Below are 26,443 nucleotides of genomic sequence, written 5' to 3' on the forward strand. Positions count from 1 at the left end.
GGCCAAAAGAAAATAGAGTGGATTATTCACTTACATATTTTTGTCATATAAACGACACTTATGTGATCATTTTACGGTTTTACATTTAAACTTGAGAAAATTGTGTTTTTCGTCCTTTACGTTTCAACGAAATTATAAGCAGTGTCCTTTAAGGTCAAAAAGTACATTGGTTGTCCTTTACGTTTGCACATGATTACAAACGATGTCCTTTTGACCTAGCCTAGTTATGTTTTCTTGTTAAATGCAATATTTTCAAAAACTATTCTCTCTCTCTCCTGTAGAACCACACCACCACTCCACCTCACCCCACCTCCACCACAACATTACCAGTCGTCATCAATAACCAATACCGTCGTTTAGATCTCCTCCTTCATCCAGATAATAACAAATTCTCCTTATCGGAATCTACGTTCACGCTCTTCGGTGACGCCTAGTCCATTTTATCAGATCCGATGAAGAAAAACGTCATACGATAAGGAACTGTTTGCGTTTTCGAATGTAGATCTAGACAACGTGAAGAATAATGAGGAGAAGATGATGGTCCTCAGTTTTATCAGTTCTAGTGAGTAAAACGGTGTACGATAAGGAATTGTTCGAGTGTTTAATGGTAGATCTAGACGTCGTGACGAACCAGAGCGATCAGAGGTAGAATGAGGTTAAAAAGCAACCGGAGAAGATGTCGGTAGTCGGCGGCGCAGGGTTTGTCGGAGGAATGACTGCGGAGTGTGCAGTTGTGTGCTGATGTATTCCGTTATCGCTGGTGAAGTTATTTGTATTTGCAGTGTACGATGTTCCGGCAGTACGATGTTATAGCCGGTGAACTTATTTGTATTAGCGGTGTGCTGTTGTATTCCCTTAGCGCTGCTGTACAAAAGGCGATGAGGAAGAAACGACGTCGTAGGATTTTGAAGTAAGGATTGGTTGACAGGTGGTGGTGGTGGGGTGGGGGTGGTGGAGGTATGGTTGTGTAGGAGAGAGAGAGAATAGTTTTTGAAAATATTGTACATTGATCCCTAGACTTTAAGTGAGTGACATATGATTGCATTTAACAAGAAAACTTAACTAGTTTAGGTCAAAAGGACATCAGCTGTAATCATGTACAAACGTAAAAGACAGCCAATGTACTTTTTAAACTTAAAGGACACCGTCTGTAATTTCGTTGAAACGTAACGGATGAAAAATGCAATTTTCTCTTTAAACTTTTCATAACCAACTTACATATTCATATAAGTAGGCGTTCTTATATATTTTATTAGTTTATTAAGATCTTAAAAAAGGTCAATAACTTTGTTTTTGAGTTATCAATCTATTAAAAATTAATTATTTAACATTTAAAAATTAGTAGACTAAGAAACGTGTTACACATGTATGGAAACATTGCTCGTCTTGTCACATAAAGAAGGTTTGAAGGTGAAGGTGATGTGAAGGTAGATAGGTGAGGACGTTAGATTGGATCAATGAAAATGGAGATAAATTTTGTGATGAGAAGGAGAGAGCGTGTGCAGTATAAAAAACAACCCAACAAGAGAAGCAAATACATTTCCTGTCATTTGGCAAGCTGAACAAGAAACTAATAAAATCTAATGTGGATTAGAGAGGCAATGCAACAAGAGCGGCATGCAGAGAAAAGATACCATCCACCCTTTTTATTGACTTGATGTTTAAAAGTATGGATGTGAATTATGTTGAGTTGCTAGGAAGACGACCTTTATACCTATTCGTATAAGAAACGTTAACTATAAGCCGCACATGTTTAAAGTCGTGTAAACCGAACACAACTTTTTTATGTATTTATCTAAATATTTCAAACGTGTTGACGAGTACTAATAGTGTTAATCAGTTTGGTGAGTGGTTAAAAAAAGGTTTAATTTCTTAGTGGGTTGATACACTTAATTTAATCGGTTAACAATCAACCTAAACTTGACATGTCAAGTCAGACGCAACATGTTTATCAAATGAATTAGGTTAATAAATAAGTTATATGATAACCACAAACTTGAATTAATGATTTGTTTCCTCTTTATTACGGTTTACTTTTGTTTAAAAGGCTTAATTAAATAAACGAAAAATAATTAAACTAGAAGGGAGTGGGGGTGCCGGGTGGGGTTAGGGGACACCGACAAAAGGCAGGGCATGTGAGTGAGAAAATTTTATTGATATTACTTTAAAATATGAACCAACTGAAAACGTATATAAAGATAAACACGAAAACGTATTATATTTGACCTTGCTTATTTACGTAAAAATTTACGTTGAAACGTAAATCAACTTTAATTTTTATACCTACACGTACATAAAAATAAACATGTAAAATTCGACTACAAAGCCTTTAGGAAATTAAGTGGTTGTTCATGTCAATACAAAAATTTGAAGGGCAAAAACATACAAACATACAAAAGGACAAATAAGACCCAAAAAAAAAAAAAGGTCAAACCTGTACATAGTAGTAATTGTATTACATAGAATGTTTTCCAAATAAATTACTTTTCATTATTAAATGTATGCATAATTTTTTCTTCTTTTTAAAAGGTATTAAAGCAACCCCATCGCCAATCACCTCGACTAAAGTCGGTTACTTTAATGTTTAGATTAAATTGTTAAAATTTTCCTTGAGTTTTAGGCATCTTTGTCATTTTCATTCAAAACAATTTCTTTTTGTATTATATTGTTATTAACTTTTGCGATTTTTTACCATTTTCATCCAACCTTCTAATATGGGTTATTTTTAATAAAGGTAGGTGTTGGAGTGGTAAAGTTGTTTTTTACCATATCACATACTCGAGTTCAATTCTTGAACCCTTCACTTTCGAATGCTTATTTTTTTACCCATGGCATTATAGCCTAGTGGTATCTTGGTGGTGGGATAAGACTTATGACCATTAGGTCATGGGTTCGATTCCCACAAAGGGGGTTTTCCCAGATTTATTAGGTTTCCTCCTGAATTGGTATATAGGCGTTATTGCCTAGTGGAGATGGACATGATCAGGTGGTTCTGCTGGTGGCACGATTATACTCCAGTGGTCCGTTAGTGATCCAAATTTGCCGTTCAAAAATAAAAAATATGGGTTATTTTTTCTAGCAAATATCTGGATGAAAATGGCAAAAAATTCCAAATCTCAGGGACGATCTTGGCAAAAAAAAAAAAAAAGTTAGACGTTTGGATGAAAATGACAAATTAGCTCAAAAGTGAAAGGCAATATGGTACAAAAAAGTTGTTTTGGATGAAACTGACAAACGTGCCCAAACCTCAGGGACAATTTTGACAATTTACTCTAATGTTTATTGTTTAATATTAATGTGCGGTTAGTCTACTTGGTAGAGTCATACGCCTTTTAAAGAAAAAGTCTCATGTTCAATCCTAAACAAGGGTGAATAGTTTAGAAGGGGGAGGTTCATTTGAGAAAAATCTTCTTAAAAGAAGAAAAATGAATTAATCTCGACCCTATATTTTTTTTATCAATGGTTGTGAATCAAGATATCATTTTTGTCTACTTTTAATTATTGCTTTAATGATTAAGGGTAGTTTAGACGTTTTGATATAGAATATTAATAAATATTTTAAAGAGTTACTCAAGTCTTATTAATGCAACCATAACTTTCTCCTTCACGATCATTAATGTATTGGCTCCTACACAAATTTTATTAGAAATGACAAAATTATTTAAAAATTTTGTGTCCTACACATATTTTATTATGAGTCGCAAAATTATTTAAAAGTGTTTGAGTCCTACACATTCTGTATCATACACCAAAATATTGTTTTAATGGTGTAGGAAACATTGAAAATGTAAGATTATGTGCAGGATTGTCATTATTGTGTAAGGTGCACAACTGTTTTATAAGATAGGCTCATTAAATGATTAGAGTTCATTAATTTGAATAGCAAAATAAATAACAGACTCATTAAATGATTTGTTCAAATTACCTTTGTATCCTTTATTCTTTTTATTCTTAATTTTTAATTCTTCTCATTTGAACTCTCCACTATATATATATATATATATATATATATATATATATATATATATATATATATATAGAAAAAGTATATCGTACATTACGGCTTAAAGTACTTCACGTACAACAACGTGCGTGATTTGTTCTATAACATGCGTGATTAATGTTTTCAATATGCGTGATTATTGTGTTTCAACATGCGTGATTTTGGATTTTTGAGTTATAACGTGCGTAATTTTAAAATGACCGTGCGTAATTACCTGTCGTACATGATGTACGTTAAGCCGTAATGTACGTTAAGTGTAGGGTACAAATGCCCTAATTGTACATTACCTACGCGATGCACACATCCCTGCACGTGTCCCTGATGCATTTTTATTACGTAAGGGTATATCAGGCATTCCATTTAATCAGCTGAGGGCAAATTAGACAATTCCAGATCCTGATTAGTTCGTTACACCACTATCCCGGTAATTATGTTTTGTATCAGTTTCAAATTTTCATAATTCTGAAAAATGTACATTGTTGTTTTCGTTCGTTTCTGTGCGATTAGGGTTATAATCGATTGTTGTTTGTAATGGATCCACAAAGCAGCATCGGAAGAAACACAGATGTTGATTTTGAAGATGCTGAATTTATCAGTGATCACGTTCAATTGGCTAGTGATCAGAGAGTTACAAATGAGTAAGTTAGAAATCCTATTTCTATAAACACGAATGTTGTAATAAGTGTTCCAATGGTAGTAAGTTGTTAATTCAGATGTTTAAATGTTCGATTTTATTTATTTTTGATAATCGGTGTAATGATTTTGTTACTGTAATTGATTCTAATGTTTTTAAATGTTATTTAGAGAGGTAACTGATACGCAATCAAATTGTTTTTAAATTCACATGTTATGAGTATAACAATTCACATGTTATCTATAACAGGATGGTATAAAACATGGAATCAAATTGTTATTTTCGCATGTACTGAGTCAGCAATTTTCGTACGTTATGTTCACATGTGATGAGTTCAACAATTTGCATGTTATAAAACAATTCTCATGTTATAAACCAATTTGCATGTTATAAAAGTGATAACATGTTGTTTTTACATAGTTTAACACCACAAATCGCATGTAGCTTTGATTATATGTGAATCATCCTAGATTACTAGTTCTTAAGAAATTGTATTTTTTTATCATTTTATTTAATTTTGTAGGTGAAAGTATTTATATTCCTGAGGTCGAAGCATCAGCTGCACCTGTAGTTGGTATGCATTTTAATTCCATTGAACAAGCATATGTGTTTTACCAAACATATGCGAAGTTAGCTGGTTTTTCTGCTCGGAAAGGTGGTGAAACCCACAGTGGTGGTATAATCAAAACTAAATATTTTGTGTGCTCGAAAGAGGGACACAAGCCACTGTTTATTGACGATGCTTATTCAAACTCTAAAAAGCCTTACAAAACAAGGAATAGAGGAACCATTAGAACTGGATGCAAAGCGCAAATTATGCTTGGTTCGGTGGATGGGACATCATTTAGAGTCAAGAAACTTGTTGTTGGCCATAATCATAAGTTTGTATGTCCTGAAGATCTTCATATGCTCCCAGCTTACAAGCAATTGTCAGAAGTCCAAGAGGAAATGATATGGGAATTGGGGACTCTAAACCTTGGCCCGGTCAAAGCCTTTCTGTTGATACAGGTAGAGATACCCAAATAGTTAATATGGCAAGTGATTTCAACAAATAGGAAAATATTGTGCGAAACTAAAAATCAAACTTTCAAGAAACAACTTATAGAATTTTTCAAGTGTATTAAATGACTTTGTGAAGGGTAATGGAGTTTGTGGTGTGTGTATTCAATACTAAGCACAACTCATTTAACCTCCTGGGTTGACATCTCTATTTATAGAGAGTCCAGATCTGAATAAACATTTGTTTATTCACCACTTGCTTTGCACAAAGGGACTTTATGGCATATCTCGAAGGCAAGTAGGTCCACCAGAATTTCTGGCGACCAGCTTACCAGAATTCTGATGAACTTGATCATCAGATTTCTGGTGATCATACTTACCAGATTCTGATGATAAATACCATATTTATCATCAGACTTTATCAGAAAAACCTTGTCTGATTGTCTTCTTGGTCTTGATCTTTTCCTGATGCTTAGTTGAAGATGTATCTTTCTTTTCTTGTTGTCAAGATATAATGTAGGCACCTTTTTAGTAATACTCCTTGACTGTATCTTCAGCTTATGATCCGGATGATCATCTTTTTCTTCAATACATATATTTAAAGTTTCCTAACACTTTCATATAATGAGAAAACGATATGGTGGTTTTGAGAAAGTTGGTGCCACTGTTGATGATCGTAAAAACTTCAGAGCTCGAATAAATAGTTATATAGGTGAATATGATGCGGGCATGGTTAGCAATAGGTTGACCGATAAAAAAAGAATATTTAGTCGATTATTCGTGTGAATATTCAGTTGATGAGGACAAGAGGTTGACTGGTTTGTTCTGTTCTGGGCTTCATGGAGTTTGGGGATGTAATATCTTTTGATGCTACTTTTAAAACATACAAGTGAGTGTTTCATGAATTTATTTTTAATGGTTTTCGCATGTTATATGGATTTATAATCTGGCAAAATCGCATGTTACTAAATTATGGAAGTTAGGAGTTCAATACTTCGCACATTAAACTGGGGCAAAATCGCATGTTTAAATCTTTAAATTAGGACGTCAATATATCACACGTTATACTTGCAAATTCACATGTTACTAAAACATGTTCCTTGTTTTAATAATTTTTAATTTATTTTGTGTGTAGGTACAAGATGGTGTTTGTACCATTTACCGGTACCATTGTCGAAATGAAACCCTTGGAGCTAGGTTGTTATGGAGGGTCGGTTCTCTTGATGAAGAACTCAGGTCGGATCGATCACTGAATAAGTGCGGAATCCATATGCAGTGTCAAAGATGAATCAACAACGAAATCAACGATTAACACATCCATTCTCATTCAAATATTGTGAAAATACAAGGTTCTGGTGAGAGCTAGACAGAGCTTCGCTACAGAGACAAACTGCCAAAAGTTCTTACAAAGTAACACCAAGGTCTCTATTTATAGGCAAAGCTGAACTGGGAGAGCTAATGCCATCTGATCGGAGGGTCATTCGTCCGGATGGTCATCCGTCTAGATAACCCTATGCCATCTGACCGGATCACATATACAAAATATGTTTACATCCCGCTTCTCCCAGTTATAATATAACAAACACACAAAACTATGCAAAGACACCTACAGGACAAAATATAGACTCGATACAGACGGAAGCTACAGACATAAGTGCATCTACAGACTCCCCCTTGGATGTAGCTGTAGTCTTCCTTCCTGTATAGTCTTCATTGCTTCTTCCTGTTACGCCTGCTTTCACGAGCCTTCTGCCTTCGCTTCTCTTTCCTTTCCTCTAACATTTGACGCCTCAGAGGTCTTCCTGTTTCATTCCACCATTTGTGATAGACTGGATCTCCATCCTTTGATCTTTCCCACCTAGGAGTCTTTTCTTGTTGTGATTTAATAGGGGTTTGATCTGTCGGTGGCGGCCATTCGAACTTTCTACGACCCAACACAGTTGCTCATCCTTCGATCTTTCTAAATCTTTCGCTTATTTTCTCTTTCTTTAAGAATTCCTCCAATTCTATATTTCTGACCTTCGTCTGCCAATACCTTCCAGAGTTAATGTCTTTTGCAAAGAATAGATTCACCATCTTCTGATATTGTTGCGCTTGTACTCTGTCAGGCTCACTGTACACAATTTTGTTGAAGAACAGGCAATCTATATCTTTCTTTGAACAACTGACAAGCCACATCAGATCTAGCACATTGATGCGTCTTGTTTCACTTATCTTCTTATCACATAGAGAGATCACTTCTTCCGCTGTGCTTTGATTATACAACCAACCTTTAAAGTCTTCATGGAAGTCTTGTTCCATAGCACGAAGCGGCATGTTTTTTAGACATCTTGGAGGCTTTATCTTTAGAGTAATGTCTTTCTCACCTATGATAGGATCATACTTGACAACTTGTTCAGGATAATGTGGCTTCCAATCCGGAAATTTATTCTTAGCTTGAAACTTTATGTAATTCCAGAACTTCTAATCGTGCATTTTGACATCCAAACCGTAGTAGAACTGTTTGATATTCTTCATCTGCATAAGTTCTTCCACATCCCACCACGGAAGTGTTTTGATATCAGATAGGAACTCGAAGTACTGCACTCCATGTTCTCTTCGAATTACATATACTTTTAACTTTTCAAGATAGCCCCATGAGAGAATATCACCCAGAGATTTATCTGGATGATCTGTGAAGTATTGAAGCGGCGTCTTATACTTTCTTTCTTTAGGCATCACTTTAAACCATTTCTTTCGTTCTTCTAAAAGATTTTCTTCTGATACAGTTTCAGGAACCCCTTCAGTAGTGATCCTCTCTACTATCTTTCTTCTCACCTCATCTTTGTTGTGAGATTGAAATAATTCATTGAACTTTGGAAATGTATCATCAACACCAGAATAATGAAAAGGAGTGTCTTCATCAGAAACATCAGACCCCTCTTCAATTATCATATCCTTGAAATTATCAGCTTCATTGACAAACTTGAAAGAATATTCTCTTTTAGGTGATGGTGGTATTTCGTCTTTAATATCGAACTTCATATGCCCATCATCCATCCCCAACTCCTCTAACATGGACTCTCTTGTCCTGATTTCCTCTAACTCCCCCTCAACCTCAGCATGTAAGTAAATAACTTTAGGGAGTGTGAGGTATACCTGATCACCAGCATGTTGTTTAGAAGACGAAGAAGCTTCATGATGTTGATCTTCTTGTTGTTCGTTCAGCTGATCATTCAAGAAGTCATCAAGAGTATGTTGAACAGAAGGTTTCACAATTATCAACCCTGTCGCCCCTTGATCATCATCATCATCGTCATCATTAGCATCATAGCTATCAATTGCATCAAACCAATCTTTCAGCTCTGGATCCTCTTCTTCCTCCTTCTCTTCTTCTTCACGTCGTTTCTCAATTATCTTTCGTCTACTCAACTTTATTTCTTCTGGAGTAACGTCTATCACATCACTAACAGCAACAAGAGCAAGTGGATTATCACCTTTAGTACCTTCATCTAGAGATGGATCTGGTTGGCTTGAAGATCTAAGAATCTCCTCTTTGTCACCACACCTTTCTTCTTCTGCTTAGCCTCTTCAGCCAACTGCTTCTCTCTTTCAGCCCTTCTGGTTTCAACCCTCTGAATATCTAATTCACTAAACACAACTTAAACATTGAATCCAAGCTTGTGCTCAATAACCGTGTAAAGCATGTTCAACTGTTCATCCTTCACCACTTTATCAGCCCTTAAAGCTTCAATTTCTTTTCTCAACACTTCATTCTCGTTTGATGTAGTTTCATGCAGCTCTCCAATCATTTGATGTAGCATCTTGTTGGCTTCATTCACAGTTTCATACTTAACATTCACTTCATCAAACTCTGCTGTAATCCTGTCAATCACTTTGGCATGTTCTTCAAGATCTTCTGACAGTTTATCAATTACTTCTGCATGATCTTCTAAATCCTTTTTCAAAGCAACATTTTCAGCTTTAGCAGCTTCAAGCTTTTCTTTAAACTCTTCACGTTCAACTTCTGCTTTAGCCTTTGCTTTTTCAAGAACACTAACTTTCTTCGTAAGCACATTGATCTTTCCTTCATTGAATATATCAAAATCACCTTTTGGAAGATCTTCTGGATATTCACCAATGACTTTTGGAAATCCGTGGCTTGAGCTTGAAGTAGTGGCTTTCTTTGGTTGTTCTTTAGGTGACTTCTTAGGATCATCGTGAATATGAATTGTTGGATTGATTGGTGATGCATGAGGTGTAGACTTTCTTTCTCCCATAAACTCTGTTAGTACATAGTCTGTAGCTTCCGTCTGCATTGAGTCTAGTAAATTTTGTGCTGTGTATGTATTTTTGTATATGTATGAACTTGTATGTATGTTTGTATCAAGACAACTCAGGGAACGGTGCTGAACTGTAAAAGTGAAATCTGTCGGACGACGTATGTCATCCGATCGGATGGCCATCAATCGGATCACCATCCGATCGGGTGACACTTAATCATTCCCTGGTTGCCTATAAATAGCAGGTTAGTGCTAGAACTTAGAAAACCTTTTGCTGAACTTTGTAGCGAAGCTCTGCTTGTCTGACTTTCTACCGGAACCTCTGTATTTTCACTATCTTGAATAGAATTCAGATGCGTTAAACGTTGAACTTATCATTGTTGATTCTTTGAGATTATCAAGGGATTCCGCACCTTGATTCTGATCGATCCAGCCACGTTCTACTCGAACAGATCCTGCGAAACGGCCTAACAAGTGGTATCAGAGCCACAGGAGGTAGAATCGTAGACGATAACAACAAATTCACCGGATTTTCAGTGATTTTCTGCCGATTTCTGTCAAATTTCACCGGAAATTTTGACAAATTCTTCATCTTCTACCTCATTTCTAGAAGTTTTTACATTTTCACACCTTAAAACTGGAAAAACTCAAAATTAAGCAAGAATTCACGGACGAAATTGAGTAATTTTCATATCAAACGAATCGGAATTGAACATAGAGCAATCCTACAAAATTTCATTGAAAAATTCAGACTAAAACTGAATTAAATCAAGCAAAAACTATGTTGAGTTCTTCGTTCTTGCTGACATCATCCACCCGATCGGATCACCATCCAATCGGATTGGCCTAGATTGTTCTTGATACATTTGCTGACGTCATCATCTCACTCACTCGATCGGATCACCATCCGATTGAAGTGGAGTTGAAGGTTAAAGGTTTTCAAGGTTCTTGCGTCACTCGATCGAACGACCATCCGATCGGATCACCATCCGATCGGATCACCATTCGACACTTGCCTATCCGACACTTGGTAATCCGACGATTGTTACTTAATTGTGTCATCCGATCGAATCACTACTCGATTGGATCACCATTCGACCCAAGTGCATTAATTTGAGAATTTTGAAAGTTGTGAGAATTTTTCTAAGTGTTTGAAATTTTTCAGGTGTTTACAAGATGGGAGATGAATTCCTAAACCCGTTCAGTGATGTCTTTGCATACAACACCGGAGATGCATCGACAAATACAACCACAAATACCAATCCAAATCCAAAGAAGGCGATCGCAGATTCGCTTAGTGTCGACAACGCCTATGGAACGTATAACAAGCCGCCAAAGCTGATGACGATTGAAGACTACAATCTATGGGCAGACAGATTTGAAGGTTGGTTGAAAGCGTTTGCATACCTGAGCTGGAGGTGTATGAGGAACGGTTACGATATTGGAAGAAAAGATTATGAAAACTTGTCCGAAACTGAATAAGAGACATTTGTTGCTGAACAAAAATGTGTAGCCCTATTACATCAATCTGTTAGAGATGATATTATTTCTTTGATTAGCTACGAAAATTCTAAAGATTTGTGGGCTAAGTTAGAAAATAAATGTATTGGAGGGGAAGAGATAGTGAAAAACAAGAAACGTCTACTGAAAAAGGAGTTTGACTTGTTTGCATGCATGAGGAATGAGACTGTATTAAAGATAATTGAGCGTTTCTGTCATCTAAAGATAGAGCTTGTCAAACATGGGATTACAATCACCGAAGAAGAGATGGTTGAGAAGTTATTGGAATCTTTGCCCGATGAAAAGGATTGGCGGTACTATTCTTTGGTTCTAAAAAACACAAAGGCAATGTCCGAAATGACAGTTGACTGGTTGATAGAAAGATTTGAGAGTCATGAGTTGGAAATCAAGAAGATGAATAAAGTCAACAACACCCCATACCAACAAAATGTCGATCTCTACTACATGGGTAGTATGATTCCGAAAACCACTTCACCTAAAACTTCATTTTCTGTTGAAAGCTCAAACCAGATGACTCAAGAAAACAAAAGCCGCAATTCTGTACCTAGCAGCGGTTATCATGGAGGTTCTTCTTTATCCGTTTCAGGAAATCAGCAACAGCAGAATGTTCCCAAAAACGTCTTTCAATGCAATATAGCTGTGAACCTGAACAATGCTCAAAACTTTAATGAAGAGACAGCGAAACAACAAATGGTGTTTCTAGCTTCGATCTTAGAATCATATGAAAGCTTGGTTTCCAGGAAAATCGGGAATACGAATCTGACAAAAGAATATTATGATCAGATTGATCCCGAAGATATAGAGTTAATCGACAAACGCTGGTGCATGGCTAGCGTAATCAGGAGGGCACAACGGTTTATAGAGATAACTGGAAGAAATTCCATCAGAGGGCCTTCGACAAAGTTGGGTTTTGATAAATCTTAATTGACGTTCTTCAAATGTAAACAAAAGGGGCACTTCAAGCGAGAATGCAGAAACTCAACAGCAGATGAAACAACTAATCCGTTCCATGACGACTACTATAAGAAAGCTGTTTATCACCGAAATCGTGAAGAGCCGCCCAGAATGAAGCAAAGCGAGGAGACTCCGAAGGAGAAGTCGAGAGCTTTAGCTGTGATTCAAGATGACGAAGGTTTCGATTGGAGCGAGTTTTTGCCAGAAGATGATGTTGTTGGATTTGCATTCATGGCACAAACTCAACCATAAAAAGATACATGAACTGAGGAGCAAAAATACACCTATCGAAAGATGATAGCTCAAAGTATTAAGGATAGAAACTATCGAGCTTGGAAAGAGGCCAAAAGGGCAAACAGATGGGATCCGGATCGTGAATGCTATTTGGATAAAAAAAGGCAACATAATTGCGGAACCATCATCACTCATAGTTGAAACTCTCATAGAATCCTTAAAGCAAGAAGATGAACAAAGAGAGAGAGAGAGAGATGCGACAAAGAAAGCTGAAGAGGAAGAGCTAAAGTCAAGAAAGGTCGACAATGGGATTACTGATACAACAAAAGAAATGACGGCTGAAAACCTAACAAAGATGGCCGACAAAGTGCTTATGGCAAAGGAACTAGAGGTAGATTCTAAATCTGCGTCTGAGTCAACAAACAAGGTCAGTTGTAGTGGTTCAATCAATGAATCAGGTAAGACTGATGGGGCTAAAACAGAGAGTGATTGCAAAAATTGCATTAAGGAATGCAAAGTTTGCAGCACAAATGCGTATCTCACAATGAAAAAGACCCAAGATCTGGTTAAAAAAGTCAAAATGGTTGAAGAACAAATCTTAAATCTAGATAAACTGATGAAAGCTTCAAATGAGAGAATAAAAGAATTAACAGAAAGAATTGAAAAAGATAAAACTGATGTTGAACGTTTTAAGAAAGAAAATGAGAAGTTAATTCATGAAAACAGACAAATTTCTGAATATTATGAAAAATTGAAAAGAACTGTGAAAGATTCTGATGAGCAAAATGGGAAAACTTCTTAAGAGAATTTTCATTTGTCTGGAGTTCTTCAAGCAAAAGAAAGACAAATCAACCAGCACTTGGACCAGATTGCAAATCTTAAGCTTCAGTTCCAGGAAGCTAAGATTGAGAATGAAAGAATAAATCTGAAACTGAACAGTTACAGCTCTGCGAGCTTTGTTCTTCAACACAGAGTTCCAACACCAATTGGAAAGAACAAAGCTAGTGAAGATGTGTGCTCGAATGTAACAGGGGTGGGTTATCATCAAGTTCCACCGCCTGTGTTAAACAATTTTTCAAAGAAACAATCCGGGTTGGATAAGATTTCTGAAGCAAATGAGAAATCAGATGTTGAGAAACTTCCAGAGACAATCAATGTCACATTCATTTCATCATCTGATGAAGATAGTGTTCAGCCTGAAGTCGTAAAAAATGTGGTTGAAAACGTTTTAAAATCAGACAGTGATTTGACTGAAGATGAAGAGTGTTTTCTGAACAATTATATTCCGAAATCAAAATCCCAAAACAACTCAAATGACATACCTACTCTTGTAATGTACAAGATGTCTGGTTCTGATAAGTTTTATTCGGATATTGAATTTCCACTTGAGAATATGAATGTTGACAAGTTGAAGAAAGTTTTCAAATTGGTTGAAATCGATGTTTCTGAAATTGAGGGTCTAAAAAGTTCCAAAAGGCTTTTGAACTTTAAAAAAGATAAATCTTACTATAAGAAACCTGCTGTACCACCACGTTTTAACAATAATAACCAAAACATATGGTCGGGTGGTTATCAGGGTGGTAAGAACAATCAAAGGAGGAACTTTCAAAACAAAAAGTTTGTCGAAAAGAAAGTGTTTGTGAAAAGCTCAAGTTCACATTCTGAACAAGAATCGGAAATATTTTCAAAATCAAACGAAGAATTTTTTGCAAAGAAGGCCTCACAGCCTTAGACTGAAGGCAGAAGTTGGGAAGTTGACACCCGCACATGCTTCAAATGCAATGAAGTTAGACACATTGCACGAAAGTGCACCAACTCGAAGCCTAAGTCTGTGGTTGTCGAGAATCCAAGAAAGAAGAACGATGTCAAAGGAAAAGCTCCAATGTTTGTTGAGAAAAAGATTTTGAAAAATGAAAACATCAAAGTCAAAACTGAACCTATAAAAGAGTCGGTAAAAAAAACTGATAAATTTTATAAACGGGTCGCTTCTTCACAACAAACGTGGAAGCAAAAATCTGAGACCAAGGCATCAAATGTTCAAAAACCAAAGGTTTCTGATTCAGCAAAACAATCATCTTCAACTAACAAGATGAATGTACCTTTGGACTTTTATGAAAAACTTGAGAAACAAACTTCTACTTCACCCATGAAGAAGTATGTTGCGAAGAAAGACCAACCTTCTGGTCAACCTCCGAAAAACGAATTCTTTTTGTATAACGAGGTTGAGGTCAGGTCTAAAGAAAGTCTTAAAATGTATGACAAGAATTTCCCACCTTTGTAAACCAAGACAACACGCCTTAACGTCAAGCTACCCGAGTCGAAGGAGGCTTTGGTTGCTTCAAAATGTAACTGAATGTTTTGAAATGTGTAGGAGATCCCAATATCTATCTCACGGTGGATTATGGGTAGTGGAGTATCCAGGCACATGATAGGGAGAAAAACCCTGCTTTACGATGTTAGAGGGTTCAATGGTGGATACGTCGGTTTTGCTGGTAATCAAGGAGGACGTATTATTGGCGAAGGAACATTGTCAAATGGTGTACTCATGTTTGAAAGAGTCAACTACATAGCCGAGCTAGAAAACAATCTTCTTAGCATTTCTCAAATATGTGATAGAATGTATTCGACACATTTCACTGAGAAAGAATGTCTGATTCTGAAGCCGGGGTTTGTCATCCTCGAGGAGTGGATCATCATGCGAGCACCACGAGTTAATGATTTGTACGTGTTGGATATGAGCATCGCTATGACTACCATGGGTCAAACTCATTGCTTCATGTCAAGAGCCACTGAAAGGAGTCACAACTGTGGCATCAGAAGATGGGCCACATTCACCTGCGCAAGATGAACCACCTGGTGCATAACGATATGGTCAAAGGTGTTCACTTGAAGAGTTTTCATCTTGAGGGGGAGTGTATCAGTTGTATAAAAGGGAAGCAACGGAAGAAATCCCATCCTGGCAAAAAGATGAACTCTGTCTCGAAGCCGCTGGAGAGACTTCACATGGATCTATTTGGTCCTGTGAATGTCAAGAGCATAACGGGTGATCTCTATTGCCTAGTAGTCGGTGATGACTATTCGAGATTCTCGTGGGTGACGTTCTTGAAGTCAAAAGATGAAACATTTGAAAGTTTGCTGAGGTTAATGAGGAAGATAGGGAATTTTTACCGAACACTAAGAAGCGACAACGGTACGAAATTCAAGAACAACAGAATGGAGGAATTCTGTGATAGAAGAGGTATACTGCAAGAATTCAGCGCACCTTATACTCCGCAACAGAATGGAATCGCAGAAAGAAAGAATAGAATGCTGATTGAAACGGTGAGAACGATGCTTGCTGATTCCAAGTTACCAATCAATTTTTGGGCAGAAGCAGCATCAGCCGCTTGCTATACACTCAACAGGGTACTTACTGTGAAGAAGCATAACAAGACATGTTTTGAGTTGATCAACAATCGCAAGCCTAATCTCGAGTATTTAGAGCCGTTCGGGTCACCCTGCACTGTTCTAGATCCCGATGGCAAATTCGGTTCAAAGTCTTAAGAAGATCATCGAAGCACAGCATGTTGAATGTCAAGGCTATACTATGCCTCCACAGAAGCCCGCAGACTCATCGCGATTCAACTACGATACCTTATGGGACTCATTCGAGTTAGAAGAAGAGCCAGAGTTCTTTGATGATTTGGATATTTTACGAGAATATGAAGCATCTCAAGGAAGATTTCCAGAAAGGTCTTCTAGACGTCAACAACAAACTTCCAATGATGATGAAGCTGGTCCAAGTCATACTGGAGAGAATGATGAAGTTCAGCAAACTCCGACTACTTCGGAATGAGAACCTGCTCCTGAAAATCAGACGGTGGTCAATGATAATTCAGAATCTGATGATATTCCTACTTTTGATCGTGGTGATTCAGAGTCTAGGGGGAGCAAATCCAATCTTCAGATCAGACAATTCTTGACAATGAACAAGTTGCAGATCAGAATGTTACTAACTTGGAAGGCGAGGTGGATGTTCCTAGCGAAGTTATGCCGAGGACTCTTTCATACCATCCAGAGGAGTTGATAATAGGAGAGCTGCAGTCAGGCGTTCGCACCAGAAGCCAGATTGACCATGGACTTACTTGCTTTTATACTAAAGTTGCTCCTTTACAAATTGAATTTTCACTTAGTTGTTTCATTTCGCAGATTGAGCCGCGAACCTACAAGGAAGCACTGATTGAAGATTCATGGGTCAACGCAATGCAAGAGGAGTTGAGTCAGCTTGAAAAGCTTGGTCTATGGAAGCTTGTGGACCTGCCTGATGGACAGATGAAGATAAACACGAAGTGGGTGTTTAAGTGTAAAAGAGACGACCGAGGGGTTATTGTTCGCAACAAAGCTCGACTCGTGGTCCAGGGTTTCAGTCAGCAAGATGGGATAGACTTCACAGAGGTTTACGCTTTGATTGCTCGTCTTGAAGCTATCAGAATTTTCCTAGCATTTGCTTCATGGAAAGGATTCAAAGTATACAGCTAGATGTCAAGTCGGCATTCCTCTACGGCAAAGTGAAAGAGGAGGTATACGTTGGTCAGCCACCGGGCTTCACCGACCCTATTCACAAAGATAAAGTTTACCTCTTGGACAAAGCATTGTACGGCTTGCATTAGGTCCCAAGAGCCTGGTACGAGACGCTCTCTCAACATTTGCTTGCAAATGGCTTTATCCGAGGCAAGGTGGACGCCACTCTTTTCACAAAGGAAGTCGATGGTCATCTTCTGATCGTTCAGATTTATGTTGATGACATTATTTTCGGGTCGACAAATGAAGAACTCTGCAAAGATTTCGAGAAAGTGATGAAGCAGAAGTTCGAGATGTCTTCAATGGGTGAGATGAAGTTCTTCTTAGGGCTTCAGGTCGATCAAATGCCCGAAGGAACCTTCATACATCCGATAAAGTACGTTCACGACGTTCTAGAGAAATTTGGGATGTCAGGGACTGCTCCAATGTCCACCCCGTTAGCAACGAATCATGGTATCAACCCTGATCTCACCGGAGAGAAGGTCGATGAAACGTTATATCGCTCCATGATCGGCTCGCTAATGTACATGACAGCATCAAGGCCTGATATAATGTACCCAACCTGCCTCGCGGCCCGATATCAATCAAGTCCCAGAGCTTCACATATGTCCATCGTCAAGAGGATCCTACGCTACCTGAAAGGAACTCCAAGCTTGGGGTTGTGGTATCCAAAAGATGGTGACTTCACGCTCGAAGGGTACTCTGATTCTGACTTCGGTTGCTGCAAAGTCAATGCTAAATCAACAACTGCAGGATGCCAATTTTTCGGACCCCGACTAGTCACGTGGCAATGTAAGAATCAAACCTCTGTTGCTCTATCAACATGTGAAGCAGAATACGTATCTGCAAGCAACTGCTGCTCTTAGATCATGTGGATTCAGCAACAGATGCGCGACTACGGTTTGCAATTTCTTACTTCACCTATTTTTGTTGATAATGAGGCAGCAATCAACATAACAAAAAATCCGGTACATCACGCTAAAACCAAACATATTGAAATTTGTCATCACTTCATCCGAGATTGCTTCGAGAAGAAGTTGATACGAACTGACAAAATCCACACCGACGAAAAAAGGCAGACTTACATACCAAAGCTTTTGATAGATCAGGTTTTCAATATCTTTTAAAATTAAAAGGTATGAAGCTGTTGTCGGATGCGGAGGAATTACTTGGTGTTGATGAGAATACCACTGCAGATGATGTTGAGTAGCAGACTGCACTGGTTTATCGTATTTTTAGTTGTTTTGGTATTTAGGGGAAATAGATAATATTTTCAAAAAATACAAAAACAATAAAAAATGCAAAAATTCAAAAACATGAGATATTTTCAAAATCCAAAAACAATAGAAAAACCCAAAAAGAGTTTGTGTAAAAAGGGGAAATGATAGTACATCAGCTAGACAGTTATAGTATGCTAAAGATTTGTAATGTTTAAAAGGTGTTAAGCAGTCTCACTGATGATATGCCGGTAGGTTTTTATACATTTAGTAGATTTGTTAGAGATATAAACCTAAAATCATTTCTTGCTTATTACGTGGGGAACATCTCTCGGATATATAGGTAACCCCTGAAATCTTGTTTGAAATATTTTCTTTTTCTGACATACTAGGTCTATGTCCGTAATGATATCTGGGGTGTTATACCAGGACTTCTGATTTTGCGGAAGCAATAGCCTAGTCCTCGTATAATACTCTGCACTGCTTTAATCTTAAAGACTCCCCTCAGCATATAAAATGATGAAACATTGCAAAATGCTAATCATGTGCTGTTGAAGAAAAGATCCCCAAACGGGACACACCGAAAGTCGAGCCATCATCTCTCTGTCTGAACGGAAGTTCTAACCTGTGCTCTCATGGCCTCGCACTACCTGTTACAGATATCATTATTGTACGTTCACCTGTAAGACTGAATATAGAATTCTGGATATGAGAGTATATTCTGAGGTGGGACACTCGTATAAGTTAAGCTTCTAAAACACTAATTCATATCCTGAATAAGTTGAAATTTGTGTGAAAGCTTAAAAGGATCAGTATATATATCGGCAATCTAAGTGAATTGTTTAATACTTAGTGTGTAATCAAGCTCAACGGTACTTGGAACTTGTCGGTAGCTGATATGATCCCCTAACACGCTCACCAAAAATTTGTTTGTAAATAGTTTACATTTACTGCATTTCATTTCATTTTTAGTTAAAATCCCAAAAAGGTTTTACATTTCTACTTTAGTTTCTCGACAAACCAAGGTAAAAAGCTGATCTTCAGACTCGCACTCATGAAGAAGAGCAGGAAGTTTCTGAACTGGACGACAGGGTTGGGAGCTAATCTTAAAACACTTGGTAAAATTCAAAGTCAAATCAAGTTCATTAAGTTGACACTTGTATATTTTCATGAAAAAAGAGTTTGAAAATTTGATCAAATTGTCAGTTGTTTCGTTTCGGGTCAACCAAGGTCATTAACTTGAACTTGGTAGACAAATTAAGTGCCTAGGGTCATTAACTTGGACCTAGATACTTAAGTGGATTTCTAAAACTGACCAAATTTTATAAAACGGCAAAAAGTCATAAGGTCAAAACATCAAAAGTCAAAGAGAGGTGTTTGGATCGGATGACAATCCGATCGGATGGCCATCCGACACTTGGTCACTACTATATATAGAGGTCAAAGTCTTCAGTCAAACCTTTACTCGTTCGATCGGCCATCCGACACTCTCTCAAACACTCTCACCTTCTTGATCTGTTTCTTGCAATCTTGCTTTCCACACTTCATTGGATTGTTGGCATACTCAACCTTCACAATGGGAAAGGTAAGATTACTAATTTTCAATGATAAATTTGATGTTTTTGATGATTGTTCTTGATGTCAGCGACTGTCGGTATAGAAAATCTTAGATCTAGGCATTTTTGATGCTTTTTGATAGAATCCAAACATAGGGTTTTGTTCACGGGCCTTAGACCTATAGATTCACCGTCTCAATTTGTGCAAAAACGTGTTAGAATTTGTTGAATTGAAGATTATAGTTATCGGCTGTCGGACCTCTTATTGCCATCCGATCCAAAGCACTTCATGTTTGAAATTTTTTCTAAGTATTTGTCTTGGAATCTGTGCCTTACATGTTAATCAGATGTTTTGGATAGAATGGCATCTTGATCGGATGGCCATCCGATCCAAAGCACACATTCAATGAAGAATTGTTCTCATAAGCTTATCATTGTCAACGATCGAGTGGCAATCCGATCGGATGGCAATCCGATCGGATGGCAATCCGATCGGATGGCCATCCGATCCTCATCACATAATGACAAAACTGTCCATCAACTGTTCAAACTTGTCAAGGATCGAGTGACAATCCGATCGGATGAAAATCCGATCAGATAGCCATCCGATCCATGTCATTCACTCAACACAGTTGACTTGTCAAAGAGCTTATCTGTTTGTCACATGGATCGAGTGACAATCCGATCGGATGACCATCCGATCCATATGCACATGGCTTGTCTATGCATTACACAAGATGGCTCATCGGATTGGATGGCAATCCGATCAGATTACCATCCGATCCTCAGTACTACATAGAGTGTATCCTCTAGAGTTAGAAATATTTTTGAAATTTCAAAATTTTGTCACATTTTACTTCTTGTCTTCAACTTTGTGCAGACACTAACGTTGTTTATTCTTACAGGCAGGAGCAACAGATTGGAATGAATCTCACAACGTTTGTTGTATTTTGGACACACACTATACAGACAGTACACCGTTTAAAGATATGGCAGAATTCTTAAGAGAGAGTAGAATTGTCAAGCCCTTAACCAATAGAACAATAGTGTATGAATCACATGTAAGAAGGTTTTGGAGGTCGGCGAGGTATGTTGAGGATGAAAGGATGATTTGTTCAGCTATTAGAAAGAAGGATGAAAATGGTCAAGATATAGATGTTGAGATTAAGTTTGATGTTGGAGATTTAAGACGTGTTCTGGAGTTAGGAGACAGTGATAATGATCAAACCATTATTCCTAAAAAAATATGCAAAGGTTTGTGGTACAGAATGGGCTTTACAGGGCATGTGAACGAGAAATATCTTAAGTCTTTGTTTAGTCCTCCAATAAGTTCCTAATTCACTGTGTAGTGCATGCTTTGTCACATCGAAAAGGAGCTTATGATGAGATATCAGACTATATCATGAATATCATTACATGCTTAGTGCTTAATATGCTATACAATGTCTCTCAAGTGTTGTTTGATCGTCTAGTTGACAACATTAGGGGTGAAAAGTATATAGTGTACCCCAGATTCATACAAATGATGATAGATGATCAATTCAAAGACCTTCCAAAGGATCCTGTTGATGTATTAGGTCTACGTCATATGACGACTGAGACTTTTGGAAGGTTAACTTCATATAAAGGTTTAAAGAAAGATGAATCTGAACCAAGGGCCAAGAAAATGATATGCAAGATTCTGGACAAAAACTACATTGCACCTGAAAATGATGCCTGGCGGCATGAAAATAGCAATTCTGAAGATGAAACAGATAGTTTGAGGGAGATGCATGAGAAAAAGCTTCGATATTGGTTTGTGAAGGACGGGAAGAGAAAGAGAACACCAAAGAAATCCCCAGCTGTATCTGTTCCTAAAGCGTCAATACCAAAGATAGTTGTTAAGGGTGTTAGTGCATTTACGTCTATCGCCTTCGTCAATCTGATTCGTAGCTGAAACTGAAGAAATCTAGACTTTATATTGTAATAATTAGAGAAAAGGCAAGGTGGCAATATTGTAATTAATGAGAAGTATCATTAAACCCCTTAGCCTATAAATAGGAGAGTAATGTCATTGTTTTAGAACTTTTGCCACATTTGAGATTTTGAGATCTAGAGCTAGAGAGAGAAAGTCTAGAAAGAGAAAGTGACGTCGTGATTCAGGTGCTTGTACATTTTCAGATTTATCAATAGAATCACAGATTATATTACGTCGTGTGTGTTCGGTCACGTTCATGTACGGATTCCGCACGTTACACGAGTCGGTTCGCAATCGTTTCGGAGTAGAAAACCAATCAAACAAGTGGTATCAGAGCAGGAGCTCGATTGCACGGATCAACCACATGAAATCGCACAAGAAATCATCAGATTCAGATCCATTATCATCCAGATTTGTCAAAATTTCTTCACTTTTACATCTTCTTCACTTTTCTTCTGAAAAACACAAAATTAACATGGTTTTAACGGTTCAAATTGGCTGATTTTTTAGTATTATATACGAAAATCATAATCGAACAACCCTACAAAATTTCAGATCAAAATTCCAAGTATTTTGAGAGAAATTAAGAATTTTCTGTCTGATTCATAAACATGTTCGCTGTTATTGTTCTTGGTGATGATCATCGAATGGATGGGCATCCGATCAGATGACCATCCGATTCATTGCAAGTCATTAAAAGTTGACTTTTGTTGACTCTGACTCGATCGAATCACCATCCGATTCTCAGCACATTGTTCATTCAAGTTTTAAAGTTCAAGTGTCGAGTGGCAATCCGAACGGATTACCATCCGATCCTAAACTCTTCATTTACTTGTGTCACAGGTTCAAGTGTCGGATTGTCATCGATCGGATCACCATCCGATACTTTGTTGGTGTCACTCGATTGGATCACCATCCGATTCTCAACACAAATTAGTCAAGTGTCGGATCCCTACTCGATCAGATCACCATCCGATCCAAAGCATAGTGTCCAAATGTCGGATCGTCACTTGATCGGATCACCATCCGATCCGCTGTCATTTGATCATTATTACTCTGTTGACTTTTGTTGACCCACTCGAACGGATACCCATCCGATCCAGCAGTTTGATAAGTTTTAAACTGATCATTTTTGTTTGATCGAAAAACATCATGGCTGAAGAGTTTTACAACACGTTCTACAAAGCTTTCACAACAGAATCGTCGGAAACTTCAACCGTTACACTGAAAACCATAACAAAAGCAATCAATGATAATATTAAACATGATAAATTTTACGGAACCCATTCAAAACCACCAAAGCTCGAAAGTATTGAAGATTACCCATGGTGGAACGAACGATTCATCAACTGGTCCAAAGCTTATGCACACGAAAGCTGGTTTTGTTTAGAGTTTGGATATGATAGACCTGTTAATGACAAAGGTGAAGAAATCCTACTTATGAGCTTAACCACTGATGACAAGAAAAACTTCTCATATGAATAGAGAATGATTGCTCTAATCCAATCATCGATTAGAGATGACATTTTTGCATTACTTGAACATGACGGGTCATCAAAATCTGTTTGGGAAGCTTTAAGGGTTAAAGCTGAGGGTGGTAACCAAATCAAAAGGAATAAAATTGCTTTACATAAAAAAGAATTTGATTTGTTTGACGGTTTAAAAGGTGAATCGGTGAGGCAAATGATTAAGAGATTTTGCCATTTAAAAATTGAGCTTGATAGGTTTGGAATTGTCAAAACACGTGAGGAAATCATTGATAAAATCATTGAAGCGTTACCACGAGCTGATTAGTGGCAAACGTTTATGTTTATTTTGAAAAATGATGTATTGTTTGATACAATTACTCTTGATGTTTTGATAGAAAAGATAGAAAGTCATGAGCTTGAGCTGCAAAAGCAATGCAAGATGAGCAATTCTTCGCATCATCAGAATGTTGGTCTTTACTAGAAGGGCAATGTACCTTCGGTGATGGTTAGTGAACCAATAAAGACTGGATACAGTGCTGAAAAGATGAAAGACTCACAGAAAAGCTCATCAAGCTACGATCCGAGATATCATTCATCATCAACTACATCAAACTCTGAAGAACCTGAAGAGATTCTCTGCAAAATCGCTTTAAAGCTAAAGAAGTCTTCGTCAGTGAACATTAACGTTGCTAAACAGCAAATGAGTATTCTAGGATCAATTCTAGAATCTTACGAAGATCTGATAGCTGGGAAAATTGGAAATTCTGAACTGACAAAGGAAGATTATGACCAGATCGATCCAGAAGAGATGGAACTCATTGATCTGAGATGGTGTTTGGCAAGCTGCATTCGAAGAGCTCAGCGGTTCATGGATATCACTGGCAGACAATCAATCTGTGGACCATCAACAAAACTGGGCTTCGACAAATCAAAAGTGACCTACTTCAAATGCAAGCAAAAGGGTCATTTCAAACGAGAATGCAGAAACTCTGCTGTTGAAGAAAGAGCTAATCCGTTTAAAGAAGATTACTATCAAAAGGGGATATATCACAAGAACAGAGAGGAAACACCAAGGTTGAAACAAATTGAAGATAATCCTGAAAAGGAGAAATCAAGAGCTTGTGTTGTGATCCAAGATGATGAAGGGTTTGACTGGAGCGAATTTCTTCCAGAAGATGATCTTGTTGATGATCAGTTCACAGCTCATCGCAGAACTATATCATCAAACATACATCGGGCATTTGTGGCTGAGATAAAGGAGAGAAGTTGAGAAGAAATTATGAGTGAGAAAACATACAGAGAAAGATGTATTGTTGGATACATAATTGAGGACATGGAAAAAGAGTATGAAGAAGCAAGAAGCAATAAAAGATGGGACAAGAAAAGAGAGTGTTATGTCAATAGCAATGGTGAACCAGTTGTTCATCCAAAAGAAGTGGTTTTTGATGATGTTCTTGCAGTAATTCCTCTATCCGGCGAGTACTACTCAAATGCTGAAACAGATAAACACTATAAGAAAAGGCTGGATAAAATCATCAGAGATGTCATGACAATAAGTCTGAAGAAGAGGGATGAAGAAAGAATGAAGAAGAATGTTGAAAACTTGGTGGATGAACTGAAAAAGGTTGCTGAGGAAGTGAAAGTTGAAGTTGTGAAAGAAAAAGAAGTTGTTACTGAAGAACAGCAGGTGGGTGAAGAAGAAATGAAGAAGAAAGAGGTAGAAGAAGTGAAGATGGAAAATTCAGTTGAAGTAAATGATGGTGCTGGTGTTGGTAAAGAACAAAAGAAGAGTGAAGCTGATCAGACACACACACAGAAGCGAAAGCCAAAGTGCCAATCACTGAGGTAAAAACTGAATCTGAAATCTTAAAAACTGTTGAACAGTGCAAGAAATGCATGGAAACGTGTAGTGCTTGTACTAAAAAGATTGAAAAATTCAGAACAAGAGACTTAAAATTCACTAAAATCGAAGAAGTTTTCAAAAATAAATTCAAAGAAATGTTAGAAAACGAAAAAGTTTTGAAAGACAATGATGAAAAATTGACATGAAAATGCAAAAGTTTAGAAGAAGAAAATGAAATTTTGAAAGAAAAGGTTTCAAAAATGACAGAAGAGTGTGTGCAAAAAGAAAATTTGTTTCAAGAAATGAAAAAGGAGTATGATTCAATAAAATTGGCCTATCACATAACGAAAGAGTCATATGAAGATGTGAAAAGTCAAATGAAACTTGTTCAATCAAGTATGAAATATTGTTCTGAAACAACTGACACGCTTAAACGACAGTATGAAATTAAGCAACAAGTTGTAAACTCTTACATTGAAGATGTTGCTAAACTAAAGTGTCAATTAGCTGATTTAGAACAAGATAACAACAAGTTACATAGCTTGTCACACCCTGGCTTTTGCGGAAGCGTGGGTTTATTTGGTGTGACTTCTTAATACCATAGCAACAATCATAACAATGCTATATGAAAATAAAACACATGATGATCATCCATTTATTAAATTTAAAGTTACCACAACATCATTGTTTAAAATGTCGACACATAAAACAAGTTACAACCATGACATAATTAAAACGTGTTCATACGACACAAGAAAAGACTTAAATAAAAACATGGTTTAGAGACATGTAACCCGTCCAGGTAACGGTTACACCTCCTAACCCTGGATGACATCATTATTCCCTATGCAGCTTGACATGATTGCACACTTCGCCAGATCCATTAATTTCCTGAAATACATGTAGTTCGAAAAATCAACAAAAGTTGAGCGAGTTCATGTAAAAGTGAGTATGTATAAACCTTTCAAGTATGGATAAAAGTCCCTGGTATGTAGCAATAAGGAAAAGAGATCACCAATGGGTTGCAAAGCCACTGGTATGTGTGAAAAGGTGCAGGAAGACTCAAACCTAGCAAATTTGTTACCGGTCTTCGGCTGTAAGACACAGTCACCTCTATGGGCCGCCCCGGCCTCATGGGTGTGGGCTCGCTACACCCAAATAGATCTATCACTCTTGTGTCCCTCAGTCCTAACAACGAGAATTGATGGCCTTAAGTGTTGTACCCACCCTTCAC

General features: G+C 37.4%; 1 protein-coding gene across 1 annotated transcript; it reads right to left on the reverse strand.

Annotated features, from left to right (window-relative positions):
- Positions 1-8,099: 8,099 nt before the first annotated feature.
- LOC110893413 (DNA ligase 1-like) lies at positions 8,100-9,934 on the reverse strand. Its single transcript, XM_022140524.1, has 3 exons — positions 9,311-9,934; positions 9,184-9,250; positions 8,100-9,070 (listed from the first exon to the last, which is right to left on the reverse strand). The coding sequence occupies exons 1-3, from the start codon at positions 9,932-9,934 to the stop codon at positions 8,100-8,102; spliced, it is 1,662 nt and encodes a 553-aa protein (XP_021996216.1).
- Positions 9,935-26,443: the final 16,509 nt, after the last annotated feature.

The sequence above is a fragment of the Helianthus annuus genome, chromosome 12 (assembly GCF_002127325.2).
Source record: "Helianthus annuus cultivar XRQ/B chromosome 12, HanXRQr2.0-SUNRISE, whole genome shotgun sequence".
Taxonomy (NCBI): domain Eukaryota; kingdom Viridiplantae; phylum Streptophyta; class Magnoliopsida; order Asterales; family Asteraceae; genus Helianthus; species Helianthus annuus.